The sequence below is a fragment of the Prionailurus bengalensis genome, chromosome E3 (genome assembly GCF_016509475.1).
Source record: "Prionailurus bengalensis isolate Pbe53 chromosome E3, Fcat_Pben_1.1_paternal_pri, whole genome shotgun sequence".
NCBI classification, from domain to species: Eukaryota; Metazoa; Chordata; class Mammalia; order Carnivora; family Felidae; genus Prionailurus; species Prionailurus bengalensis.
The window spans coordinates 4,913,888-4,927,456 of record NC_057357.1 but is presented as its reverse complement, the minus strand read 5'-3'; the positions used below and the strand labels follow the sequence as shown (position 1 = coordinate 4,927,456).

The 13,569-nt window shown below is 54.6% G+C and overlaps 1 protein-coding gene and 1 non-coding gene across 3 annotated transcripts in view; one reads left to right on the top strand and one right to left on the bottom strand.

Moving 5' to 3' along the window:
• RNF216 (ring finger protein 216) overlaps positions 1-12,213 on the top strand; it is a 145,930-nt gene extending 133,717 nt beyond the window's left edge. For both annotated transcript variants that reach the window (XM_043559610.1, XM_043559607.1), the window contains exons 16-17: positions 8,630-8,699; positions 9,342-12,213. In XM_043559610.1, the coding sequence (XP_043415545.1) occupies positions 8,630-8,699; positions 9,342-9,661 (390 nt within the window). In that variant the 3' untranslated portion in view covers positions 9,662-12,213. The remainder of the gene's footprint in view (positions 1-8,629; positions 8,700-9,341) is intronic.
• On the bottom strand, positions 754-826 carry TRNAR-CCU. Its single transcript has one exon. It is a non-coding gene; the product is annotated as a tRNA-Arg (tRNA).
• Positions 12,214-13,569: the final 1,356 nt, after the last annotated feature.

The window sequence follows — 13,569 nt, the reverse complement described above, 5'->3', positions numbered from 1 at the left end:
AACTACAGTTTTCTAACTGGGGGGCAGGATGCAAAGCCACATGGCCACACATAAGTGAGCAGACGTTATTTTGCAGCAGGGAGGGTCCCTGGGGCTTGACTGCGTCCAAACACGCTGACCATTCCCTGTCCGTGTGCAGCTGAGTGAGCGGTAGTAGTTAGAAGGTGTGTCTCCTCAGAAGCCGTGTTCAGCAGGGCAGTCACCTGGCAGTGTGGATTCAGAAGTGGGGCAACATTCTTCACAGCCCTCTTCTTCTCTATAAACGCAAAACAAAGTCAGTGTTTATCTTGGATTTTGGTTACCAGAAACTGCGCAGAATTGTTTTTCACAACCTCCTTGATTTTTTTAATATGAAAGTAAAGATTGTTCAATTCAAATAAAACTCTGGGGCTTTTACAACCAGTTTACAATTTGATACCATTCCCACCCAGCCATTTGGTCAGGAGATGTGTTTATTTTTCCCAAGCCTGCGTCGAATTGAGCCTGATGTTGACCTGCATTAATGTATTTAATTCTCTAAGGCAGATGCGTCCTCCCATTTTTACAAAGATGATGGTCAGTGAACAGTATCTCGCAGGCTCCAGCCCGGATTGTTTTTTCTCTTGGCGTCTTAAAGCCGCCCACCTGGCTTCTCCTGTCTGTGGTTCCAGCACCACCCCGACTAGACCAGTGCCCAACCCCTGCCGGGTCTGGTGTATGGAGGATACTGCACAACCTTTTTTTTTTTTTTTTTTTTTTTTAAAGTAGGCTCCACGTCCAGTGTGGGGCTTGAACTCATGACCCTGAGATCAGGAGTCACACGCTCTACCGACTGAGCCAGCCAGGCACCCATGTTTCCTTAACTTTTTTTTAATTTAAACTTTTCTTAACGTTTATTTATTTTTGAGAGAGGGACAGAGTGTGAGCGGGTGAGGGGCAGAGAGAGAGCGGGCTCCAGGCTCTGAGCTGCCAGCACAGAGTCCGACACAGGGCTCGAACCCACAAGCCGCGAGATCGTGACTTGAACTGAAGTCGGACGCCCAACCAACCGAACCACCCAGGCGCCCCAGTGTTTCCTTAACTTTTTCAGTGTGCCTTGTACGAGAGAGAAAGACATGGAAATGTGAGCTCCCTTGTTGCCCCTCAGCCCAGCTTCCACAGCTAGCCTCAGCATTTTATTCCTAGTCACCTTTTAAACACTGTCCATTCTGTTACAACATGGGGACAGGACCCACCCCTCACCTGGTCTGCAGGTGAGGAGAATGAGATTCGGGTCACTTGGTAACAGCAGGGTGCAAGCCCAGGTCTTGTACCAGATGCCAGCTCCTTTTACTCCAGAAGTCTCCTCACCCTGGAGCGAGAGGTCACAAATTTTGGGGGGCTCATCAGAAGGTGCCCATGGGGGTCCCTGAGCCCAGTGAACCAGGTGGGACTCCACAGAGGTGTAGGACCGTCACTGGACCCCTTCCCCATGAGCGAGTTGCCAGTGGTAGAAGGGGGGGCCAGGCATCCCCAAACCTTGAAAGTGTCCCTGATCAAGTTTAGGTATCACGGGAAGACTTTGCCAAGGAGGGTAGCAGCATGACTTAGTCCAGTAAACAGCTGATATGTGTTGTCTTCAGCGAATGCCAGCAGGCCCAGGGTGAGCACTTGACCCTGACAAGAGTCAAAACGTCACATTCCATGCTGCCTCCGGGCCCCTGTGGGGAGCTCTGGATAGAAAGGTGTTTGGGTGCTGGGCCTCTCTGACCCAAGATAGCGGCCTGAGCCCGCCGAGAGCCTGGCCGTCTCTGCTCCCCAGCACGTTGTCCGGCCCCCCGCCCCGCCATTCCAGACCCCAGCTGCACAGCATGTGCCGCTCCGGGCTGGGCCTCCCCCTCCTCCCCCCAATTTCCTGTTGCAGGGGGACAGCTGGGGCGGGGGGTTAGGGACTGGTGTTGCTCGGCGATCTGCAGCCGATCTGGGAACAATTTGAAACTAAATCCTCAGCCCTTTGGAAGGCTTTTATGAAATCATTGCAAGTTTATTAACAACAGCTGTGGCCACACATGACCTGGATCCCAGCCCCAACCCCACCCCCAGAATCGCAGGAGGGAAGCAGCAGTTGACTTGCGATTCCCAGTCACCTTTTTAAGGGGAGGAAAAGTTAAATGAAGAAGAAAAGTCACCCACCCTCCCTCCGTGGTCACAGGAGGCTGGACAGCAGGCAAGCGGGCGGCCGGCCATGGTGATCAGAAATGCTGAACAAAACCGGCCCAGAGGGACTTTTCAAAGCTTTGGCAAGAGCAGCCTGGGGCCAAGCGCTCACACGTCTATTTTAGGGACCTCCAGCCTGTGCTGGCGAGCTCGGCAATCTCTGATTGACAGAAACAGCCTCTTTTTCTGTTGCCTCCTGTCTGTCCAGACTCTGCTGCTCAGGGAGAGCTGTGGAGCTTCGTCGTTGAGGCGCAGTTTAAGGAGTCGGGATTTGGGCGCCTTTTTCTTTCTTAATTAAAACCTCTCTGGTGAATTCTGCCTCACTTCCTGTCAGCGACCGCCGGGCCGAGTGTGTGTTTGGAGAAACCGGGCCCCTGCCATCGGCCTCGTGCCCTCGCCGTGCTCCCCGCTGCCTCCATGTGAAACAGGCGTGTCCGAGGCCTGCAAGTCAGGCCGGCACTTTGTGTCCTGCTGAGCTCAAAGGAATTCAGGGAAAGGAAGTAAAACCTTCCTGTTAAGATGCAGCCCACTCGTTTCTTCCTTTAAAGTATTCTTCCAGATCTGCCGGGCGGTGAGACTCCATGCCTCATTCCGCTTTGTTCCTTGAGCCTCGGCACTGCATTTGGGGTGTGCCGGACCACTGTGGGCGCTGTGCCTGTTCCCTTCGCAGTCCTCGGCGTGTCTGGTCGTGCTTTGTGGGCTCCCCTCCCAGAGTGGCCGTGGGCAGCCAGAGGAATTTTTTGGATGGTTCTCTTCCACTGAGCCCGGTGTTTCGTTATACTCGGCCTTTTGAGACCCGCCCGTCCTGGGACATCTTGACCATAGACTGGTGTCCACTCCCTCCTGTTTCAGCCTAGCCTCGCTCGTATGCACATTCCGTGGATCTGTGTAAAAATTTTCACCCCGATTAGGAGGAGCCAGAAAGCATACAGAGAATGGAATTCAGGCCTGCTGGATCCATCTTAAAGCCCGTGCCAGAGGCCAGATGGAGGAGTCCTGGGGGACGTGTCGCCCTTGGTGGCCGTTCACTAAAGCCTGTCGGGGTGTCCGATGCGGTGACTGTGACAGAGCCATCTGTTCCTCCCGCAGTTTCTGACAGGCCTGCGCGGGCGGGGTGCGGAGAGGAGCTCAGGTCTCAGGGGCCGATGAAGGGGCCCTGACCGCCCGCTCCTGAGGTCTGCAGCCTGTGGCCACCTGCAGAGCCCAGAACTGCCCAGGCACCCCTGGAGGCTGTCAGCCCAGAAGGAGCAGCCGGTCTCTGCCTGGTCCCGATTTCACGTCTCATGACCCTGCGACCTTCGGCACGTGACTGCATCCTCAGAGGGGTAGAGTCTCTGGCAGACTGGGGTGGCAGGGAGAGACACCTAGAGAGCGGGTGTGAACTAGAGCAGGTACGCACGGGGAGGTGGGACCTGAATGTGCAGAGCACGACTTTCCAGAAGAGAACCTCGGGGCTTTTCTGAGTGAGATGTGGATACAAAAACAACCAATGGGAAGCAGGCCAAATATTCCCAGGAGTTCTCTCTGGAGAGAAATTACTGGTGACTTTTTTATTTGTGTTTTATTAAACTTTTTTTCCCCATAATTGCTTTAATGTGTATAAGAATCAAAAACACTGTTTTTTTGTGTGGCAGAAAGAGAAAATTCCATGGGACTCTGTGATGTGCAAGAAACTTAGTAGCCTCACAAGAAAAGCATGTCAGGGAAATTTGGAAGTGTGTGTTCCCACTCTTGAAACGGGCTAAGAACAACAGCTCAGTCAGAGGCGACAGGAGACCCGACTACCATGAGCCAGTAAGTCCTCTTGGGCCTCATGGTAGAGCCTGGCCTACACCTTGGGTTTCTGGCTCAAGAGGTGAGGTTTTTGGGCCCCCAAGCTCCTGTCTAGATGAGAGGGACCTGCTAGCTTTGTCTCAAAGGCCAAGTGCCGGGGAAGCCGGTCAGAGACTGTCAGACGGGCCTTTTTTAAGTTTATTTATTTATTTTGAGAGAGCACGAGGAGGGGAGGGGCAGAGAGAATCCCAAACAGGGTCCACACGGCACAGATCCTGATGCGGAGCTCAAACTCACAAACCAAACCATGAGATCATGACCTGTGCCGAAACCAAGAGTCAGACACCTAACCATCTGAGCCATGCGGCCTGGCACCCCTCAGATGAACTATTTTTAAGGCATGGTACATGCACTTTTGGGTGAGCTGACCAAGAATGCGAATTCCCTAAAAATTTCCAGGGAAGTGATGCTCTGCTGTATTGGCTGTTCGTCTGCTTGAATGGAGGTCTTTTGTTTTGCCCTATTTTCTTGTATTTAGTGGAAAAAAAGGAGATTTCGGAGTTCTGCCCATCCCAGAGAGAAGAAGCCTTCTTGTATTTCAAGGAGGGTAAGATGCACTCTCTCTAGAACAAAGCAGGGCCTGAAAGTACTCGCCTGTGACAGTGCTTGGGGCAGGGCAGGCAGAGTTCCAGGGGCCCTGCAGTCACACTGCTCCAGAAGCTCCAGTTCAGAAACCCGTGGTTTAGGAGGTTAAGAGCTCCAGCCTTGGAGCTGGAAGGCCTGGGTTTGAACCTCACTGAGTCTCAGTTGCCTCGTCTGTAACGTGGGGATTCATTAATCGGACCTGACTGGTGGAGTTGTTACGCAGATCCGGGTCTGTGTGGTGCTCGCGGTAGGAGCTGGCACGTAGTGAGGCCCCCGGTAAACGTTAACTTGCATTCTTGCTGTCACTGTGCTTGGGACTTTGCAAGAAGAGGTCATTTGCTTCTCACGGTAAACCTGCTGCAGATAGGCTCCAGGTCAGGTTGTGGAGGCTGATGGGGTCCCCCAGCCCAGCTCTGTGGAGCCCCAGAACTGGAGTTCTTCCTATCACGCCCGGTGCCTGTCCGTTAGGAAGCCAGTGCTGCTGGAAGATAAAATTGGCTGTGGTGGCCGCTCCGGCACGCCTGGATTTCCTGTGGGTGACTCAGCCCCTTCCGGGGGTGCTGGAGGTCAGTTCCTTCTGTGACCCAGCCCCCGCACCCGGCCTTCTCATCTTCTTTCCTCCTATTGTTCCCCACTTCCAGCAGCCTAGGCGTGTCCTAGATTTGCAGAGTGGAGAGTATCCTGGTTCACCGTGAATGATGACACTCAGGGTGCCTACAGTGTGTCCCAAGGGAACTCCCTCCAGAAAGGTCTCATAGAAGCCCATCTGTCACTCAGCCCAAACCCAAGGGGACCAGTCTTCATGTTTTAAGTTATGGTAAAATACATATAAAGTAAGATTTGCCATTTTTTAAGAGTATATGATAATGTCTGCCTTTACTCCTGAGCATATTTTATGTTTATTTTTGAGAAAGAGAGCATGACCAGGGAAGGGGCAGAGAGAGAAGGAGACACAGAATCTGAAGCAGGTTCCAGGCTCTGAGCTGTCAGCACAGAGCCCGACGTGGGGCTCGATCCCACGAACCACGAGATCATGACCTGAGCCGAAGTCGGACGCTCAACCGACTGAGCCACCCAGGCAGGCACCCCTTGATCTGAGGAGCTTTTTTTAATGTTCTTATTTATTTTTGAAACAGAGAGAGACAGAGCACAAGTGAGTCAGGAGCAGAGAGAGAGGGAGACACAGAATCCGAAGGAGGCTCCAGGCTCCAAGCTGTCAGCACAGAGCCTGACGTGGGGCTCGAACTCATGGACTGTGAGATCATGACCTGAGCTGAAGTTTGACGCTCAGCCGACTGAGCCACTCAGGCGACCCAGAGGAGCTTTAAATGATTAAGGGAAACTGCTTGGGAAGGAACTCCCCCTTAGAATCTAACATGTTTGGCTAAAAACGAAATTTTAATTTTTTTGTAATTTTTTTTTTTTTTTTGAGAGACGGAGAGAGAGAGTGTGAGCAGGGGAGGGGCACAGAGAAAGGGAAACAGGATCTGAAGCAGGCTCGAGGCTCTGAGCTGTCACCACAGAGCCTGATGCGGGGCTCAAACCCATGAACCACGAGATCATGACCTGAGCTGAAGTCAGACACTTAACTGACTGAGCCACCCCGGTACCTCCCCCACCCCAAAAACTTGTAATTTTAAAAATACATTTATTGAGGGGCGCCTAAGTGCTTCAGTCGGTTAAGTGTCCGACCCTTGATTTCTGTTCATGGGATCAAGCCCTGCATTAGGCTCTGGCTGACAGCATTGGAGCCAGCTTGAGATTTTCTCTCTCCCTCTCTCTGCTCCTCCCCCTGCTTGCTCTCTCTCAAAATAAAGAAATAAACATTTTTTTAAGTTTAAAAAAAAACACATTAATTGAAATGCATTTTAGTTCTTAGTTTCTAAACACAGTGTCCTGTGACTCCCAGCCAGTTGGAGGAAGTTGAAATCTGAACCATCTGACCCCTGTTCTGGGTGCAACTGACAGTTTGCTCAGTGGTCGTAGTGAATACAGTCAGGAAGCCTGTCACTTGTACCACGAAGAAGCCACCACAAAGAAACCACGGAGAGAAGTGTTGAGGGCATCTCCCGGGCTCTACCACTTTCCCTTGACACTTTTCATCCTTCTGAAAATCTTTATTTCTGCCATTTTTCGTGACCTCTCTGCCTTTAGTAGTGAGAGCTTTGTGCCAAGTCCTTTACACACTTGGTGCTCACTCAGTCCTTACAACAGCCCACTTTACAGATGAGGTGTGGAGACTCGGATGTTCGAGAACCTGCTCCCAGCCGCTCGGTGGCTGCCCTTCCATTTGTGTTTTCTGGATCACTTGCTCTCTGTTTTTTTGTTTTTTTGTTTTTGTTTTTTCTTAGATTAAAAATCTTTTTTTCATGGGCCTTGCACTGGCACCAAAATTAAGAGGTGTGTCAGCTCCTAATGTAGGTAATTGGTAGAGTTTATTTTTACAGTCACACAGAAACCTTCAAACTGTGCCCACTGAACTCTGTTGTCGGAGCCCTCTGTGTGGGTTAGCTCAGTGGTTACTTTGTAGCGTACTAAGTTCCCTGCTTTGGAGTGTTCACAAAGAGCCTAGATGACCATGTCTTGGGGTTTTTATGGAGAATTTGTGTGTGTGGGTGGGTGTTACCAGGGAGCCGGACATGATGCCGTGAAGGTTCCTCCGGGTCAGACGATTCTCTGATATGCACGAGCACCTGGCAGCCTCTGACAACGGGCGTGATGGGAACTTAACCTTTGTTACCTCTCCTCTTTCTCTTGCTTTGCTCAGAACACCTGGCAGGATGAGGCTGAAAAAGATTCGGTCGTATGTTAAAAATCCCCAAATGTCAGAATTGGAAAGAATCTCGAGACCGTTGAGTTCGGTCCGCCGTTCAGCATCGGAGGGTGGGAGAGTGTGAGTGAATTTAATAGGGCCTCTCACGATTGCCCACAGAGCACACGGACTCCTGTGACTCTGTCCTAAAATGTTTTATCTACTGAAGGGAATATATGACGTAGCTATTTAGTCATTTCAGCAGTGTGACTTTTAGTCTCGTTGTTGATCAGAAGTTTCAGCACTAAGAACGATGTCTAACACTAGGAGGTATCTGGTACACACTGATGGAGTGATCTTCCCGACTCTCAAATCTTTGAGGGTTCGTAGCTGGTGAAATCACCGAGTTCTGTCCTGGCTGTGACATGAATGTGCTAAGTAAACACGCAGTGTTTAGTCCGTCAGAGCCTCAGATCAGCATGAAAAATCCAAAGCGATCGCCGAGATCTCTCCAACCCAGGATACACCTGGCCACGGGGGAGGCTCGGTGCCTGGTCTAGGAAACGCTTCCCGAGTGCTGCGGTTTCCTCTGCTTTCCTGCCCCCATAGTGGGCACCAGTGCCCTCCTTACACTTCTCCCCAACTTGACTGTACCTGACTCGTGGAGAAGCAGCCGGGAGACCCTAGGAACCAAGTTCATTCCGTTCAAACCCATGCATTTGATGATACGCCACTCCGTTCATCATGCTCAAAAACTGCTGTGCCCTTCCTCCCACGTGCGAGCCCCACCCCCAGCCACCGTTCCACTGGCGGCAAGCAGTCCGGCCTCTGCAGCCCGCCAGCTTCAGGGCTCTGCCGGCCCGAGGATTCGTCCACCTGCGGTCAGGGAATCGGCAAGACTGTCAGGCTCTGTACAGAAGGGCCGCCGCGCTCGGAGTTCATAGACCGGATCTGAAACTCCTCGGGCCCGGCCCACCCACACTCGCCCCCTTCCCAAGCCCTTGGGTTATCGGTCCTCCCGCCCCCGAGCTGCGGAGAGTCCTTCGTCTGCTTGCCTTACAGGTGACTGAACAAAAAAGCGGCTCTCGGCCCCGCCCTAGACCTTCCAGGTGGGCTTCCCCGTGGCGGCGGCGGCACCCACTGATGGAGCAAGGAGACCCTTGGGGTGTGGCAGTGAGTGGTGCTGACTGACCGTGAGCTGGCCTCCCCCGGATCCCAGCGGGGTCTCTGTGCTGCTACAAGGAGCCGATTGGGAGCAAGCTCACCCTCTTGTTATTCTTCTAGGAAGACGATGAGAAGCTAATTGAGGAGATCCAGAAGGAGGCTGAAGAAGAGCAGAAGAGAAAGAACGGAGGCAAGCGCTCCCCCAGCACGGGCCCCACGCCAGGCCCGGTCCGTGTGCACAGGGGCGGGGGGACCTCCACAGCCGGCCCTCGGGTGGCCGCGGACACGCTCTGCCCGGGCCCCCAGCCGCTTGCGGGAACGTAGGAGGGTTCCCGCGTGCCCTCGATCAGGGGGTGCCAAGGGTGGGTTTGGGCTTAGGAGGCAGACAGAAGGAACCCACGCCAGACCAAAAAGACGGTAGGCCCACCCTGGCCTCTCTGAGGTCACAAAGAAAAGAAAGGGAGTTTCTGGGAGCGGCCGTCCAGGCCCTAGCTCCGAAGGAAAGACGCTCACAGAAGCTCCCCTTGTTCTGAGCTCAGTCGATCCTCCACCTTCCAGAGTGATCACCGAATCAACACTCGCTCAGACAGCAGGGGCGGGAGGTGGATGTACACGTTAATCGGCCTTACTGTGGCCTGGCCACCCTCCCGTGTCCACGGTAAGAATGACGCTGAAGGTCAGCTATTCCTGGCCTCGCCTCGTTCTCGAGGCCTTCAGCCTCCCACTTGGGGCAGGCAGGATGGAGGTTGAGATGAGCAGGCCCGGCCCCACCCCGCACACAGGCACCATGGGTTTTCGTTGTCTCCTCTACTAAATCCCATTTCCTGTTCAGAGAACACCTTCAAACGCATCGGGCCCCCCTTGGAGAAACCTCCAGAGAAAGTCCAGCGGATCGAAGCCCTGCCGAGGCCCGTCCCGCAGAACCTGCACCAGCCACAGATCCCACCCTACGCCTTCGTGCACCCACCCTTCCCTCTGCCGCCCGTCCGGCCCGTGTTCAACAACTTCCCCCTCAACATGGGCCCCGTCCCGGCGCCCTACGTGCCCCCCCTGCCCAACGTCCGCGTCAACTATGACTTCGCGCCCGTCCACGTCCCGCTGGAGCACAACCTGCCCATGCACTTCGGCCCCCAGCCACGGCGCCGCTTCTGACCGCCCGCGGCCTTGTCTCGTCCGGGGAGCCCGCCGCACTCCCGGGGCCGTGCCTGTCAAATAGGCATGATGGACCGGGCTTTCGGAAAGATGGGCCGGGTTTTTTCCTGTTCCTTCGTGGGAAGGGCCACTGCCCCCGGGCACCTGTAACAGGACCAGCCTGGCACTTACGGGGCCAAAGAGAAGGGGGCAGTGAAACCTCCCCAGAGTGTCCCACCGTGCCAGTGGCCAGTGCAGGGACCCTCCCCACCGGGCGGCCCATCTCTGCGGTTAGTCCTGGCCCTGCCGGGGCCAAGGTGGTGTCTGCCTCTGCCCCTCCCCCGGCCGACTACAGAGTGTCTCCCCTAACCACGTAGGCCTTCCTGACCACAGTGCAGCCTGAAGCGTCGTAAAACTGACGCAGCAACTCCTACAGTTTGGAGCCAGGCCACCTGGACCACGTCCCGGAAGCCAGGCTCTCTTCTCCCTCCCCACCGTCACCCCCCACCCCAATACCACAGCCCACCCAGAGAGAGGTACGCCCTGCTGCTCCAAGCCACTTGGTCCCATCAAGTGGGGGCAGAGCCATCAGAGTCCCCGGGCCTGGGAGCACCGCTCAGGGTGGGGAGGCTGTGGGCCGTGTCCCCCCAAATCCAGAACCCCAGGCCACCACCACCGTGACTGTTCAGGGGTCTTTCTCCTTGGACCACTCAGTTGAGACCACAGAGAGCTGTCTCGTGCTGTCTGTTCTGTTTTGTAGTTTAAAATATTTGCCATTTACTCGCTTTGAACTTACTGGGTTTTCTGTGGCCTACTAGAGTTTCTCTCGCTCAGTCTCTGGAGAGTCCAGTCTGTCACCCACACCAGGCGGCCGGTGAGGGCAGGACAGTCCTGACGCTTGCCAGACAGAACATCTTTATGAAGCAGCCCTGACAGGTTTGGTGGCCCTCCCGGGCAGCCCAGCTGTCGGGAAGCCTCCTTCGCCACCAGCCCGCCAGTGAGCACCTTCTCCCTGAGGTCTGGTGGCGGCAGTGGGTTTCAGCAGGGGGACAGACGACCCAGGCTACACCGGCACCCATCCTCGGAGCTGCCTCCGCCTGAGGCCAGCGGAGTCCAGCGTGGGGGCCCTGCCTGTTCACCGCTGGGCACCACTTCCCACCCTGCCCGCGTGCAGAGACAGGCCCCTGTGGGGGGCGGCCCTGCCTGGCTCCCCAGTGTTGGTCTCTGTCGCCGTCACTATATCTCTGATGGCTTTGGGGTTCCCAACGTGTGTGCACAGACCTCAGACAGCAGGGTGAGCCTAATGGCCGGTCCCCCATCTCCGTGCAGGCCGTGCCCCAGGGTCATCCACCGCCATCACTGTCTCCTGTATTTCAAGGGTTAAATTGGGGAGAAATCTGCTAAGTTGCCCATTCTTCCTCCTGCGCTTCCTCCAGGTGAGGGCTTCGCAGACCGTCATCGGGGTGTACGAGGAGAGGTCTGCGCCGCCGGGAGCCCCTGTCAGGCTGCCTCTGCCTTGCTGGTAGCCTGAACGACCGTGCCTTGGGAGAGCTGCGCCAAGGGTGACAGGTGACAGGATTGAAGTACCTTAAAAACATGTTCTCTGTGCATCCCCAAGGGAGGGTCTCAGAGCAGTGAGCTTCTAGCAGACATCCCACCAAATGGGGAGGGTGACCCCAGGACACACCAGAATGTTCTAGGCCCCCTGAGCCAATTCATCCAAGGAGGGAATGAGCCAGCCCCCCTGTGCCCTCTAGCCCAGGGAAGGGGGCTCCGGGTGGGTGGCCTGCCCCTGACACCGCCATCCAGCAAGTCCACCAGAACCTGGCATGGGAGGTGCTGGCACAGAGGGGGAGAGACCAGAATAACTGGTTCCTCCCAAGGCCAAGCAGGACGTTGCTTTGAGATGAATTCTTGGCTGTTTGTCACCATATGCAGCTGTTAGGGATCCGTTCCTGCTGTTCTGAACTGAGGGTGCCTGGTTTCTAACGTTCCTCCTCGAGCTGGACTGTGGAGTGGCTCACCTGTCTGCAGGAGCCCGATTGCTGTTTGGGGGAAGGTCACTGCCACAAGTTCTGACACTAGCGTGAGTCCCCACCTGTCCGCGAAGTGTCCCTCTAGGTGCCTGTGTCCCAGAGGACCCCAGGTTTCTTGAGAAGCAGTCTGCACTAGTGATGGTTTGGGGGAAAGCAGGCCCTTCTGACGGGCCGGCAAGTGGCTGCAAGGTGTGATGACAGAAAACCCCCAGAGGCAGCCTGACACCTCCCCTCTCTGGGCCACAGTGTTTGCTCCCCCAGACAAGAGACTGCCCGGCGACAGTCCCGTTCTACTTGCCTTAAACTGGAGAGAGTAATCTAGTATTTGCACTTAGCAAAAGATTTTAAAACTTTAAAAAAAAATGTGCATGACCTGTCACTTTGTATAAAAATAGCAAAAATGATTAGTTTATTAAATTCTTTTCTTTACCTTCCGGTAGTAAAAACACATAAAAAGAATTCTGTTTAAACTACTGTGTGTAAAAAGCTTGTACCATATGTAACTTCGACTTTTTGTAAATAAATGTTTGTGCATTATGTCCCCTCTGGTTTTGTCCGTTCGCGTGGTGAAATCACAGGGGCTGCGTGGGCAGGTGGCAGGGTCCTGGGGAGTGTCCGGGTCTAGGGTGACACGGCTCCCCGCCCCTTGGGAGCTGACCTCCAGCTGCCGCTGCAGATCCGCAGGGTGTGAGCCCAGAATAGCGAGCCCGAGGCCCCGGCCCCACGTGGGGAAGGACCACTTCCTGCCCCCCTGCTCCTCCCCAGAAGGCAATGGGTGATGTCTCATGCTAACCTTGCTTGAGTGGCTGTGGAGGCCCAGTTGGGCACAAAGGGGTTGGTTGGTTGGTTGGTTGGTTGGTTGGTTGGTTTCTTGGCCCAGAATCCCCTTCCAGAAGACGTGCTCAGCCCCTCTTCCAGGCCTGGGCAACAAGCCACCCATTGACCTGGAGAGCCACCTGCACAAGTGAGACCAGGCGAAGGTTGGGTGAGGTGGGAGGAAGCTCGTCCTCCAGCACTGGGACACGACGTTATGAGACAGAACATCGAGGCAGGGAAGCTGGTTGACAGGGGCCACCTCCCCGACAAGTCCTCTGGAGCCACGTGCCTGTCCTAGCACCCCCCTCCCCTGCACCCACCACGTGCCAGGCCAGCAGACCTCAGCACACACGGGCTCAAACCGTGCTCAGCGATTTAATAAAATGTGAGCTCTGGGGCACCTGGTTGGCACAGTCAGTTAACCATCTGACTTCAGCTCAGGTCATGATCTAGCGGTCGTTGAGTTCAAGCCCCGCGTCGGACTCTGTGCTGACGGCTCAAAGCCTGGAGCCTGCTTTGGATTCTGTGTCTTCCTCTCTGTCCCTCCCCCACTTGCACTCTGTGTCAAGATAAACATCAAAAAAAATTATTTTAATGAAACATGGGCTAGGGGCGCCTGGGTGGCTCAGTCGTTTCAGCGTCCAACTCGGTTTCGGCTGAGGTCATGATCTGGTCAGTCCTGTCTGCCGTTTGCAACTTTACTGAGTGATACTTTTGGGGTTGTTTTTTTTGGTTTTGTTTGTTGTTTTGTTTTGTTTTGTTTTGTTTTGCATCTCTGAAAAAAGTACACTGAAATCAACCCAAGACAAAAGTTACCTGCATTCCCAGCTTCTAAACAAGTTCATGCCACCCTGTCATCAATCATCATTCCAGTATACTTTCAGTATTGTTCGTACTTGGCAGCCGCACCCTAGTCACAAACTGTCCCACACCCCCAGTAAGGAAAGGGGTAATGGGCATTCTCCCGTCTTCTGCCACCTTTTCCACCCTCCACCCTCGTCACCAGGGTCCTCTTGCTCCTCCCCACACTCCTGCCAGCACATTCCACTCCCACACCCACTTGCTCTGCCGCCCTGG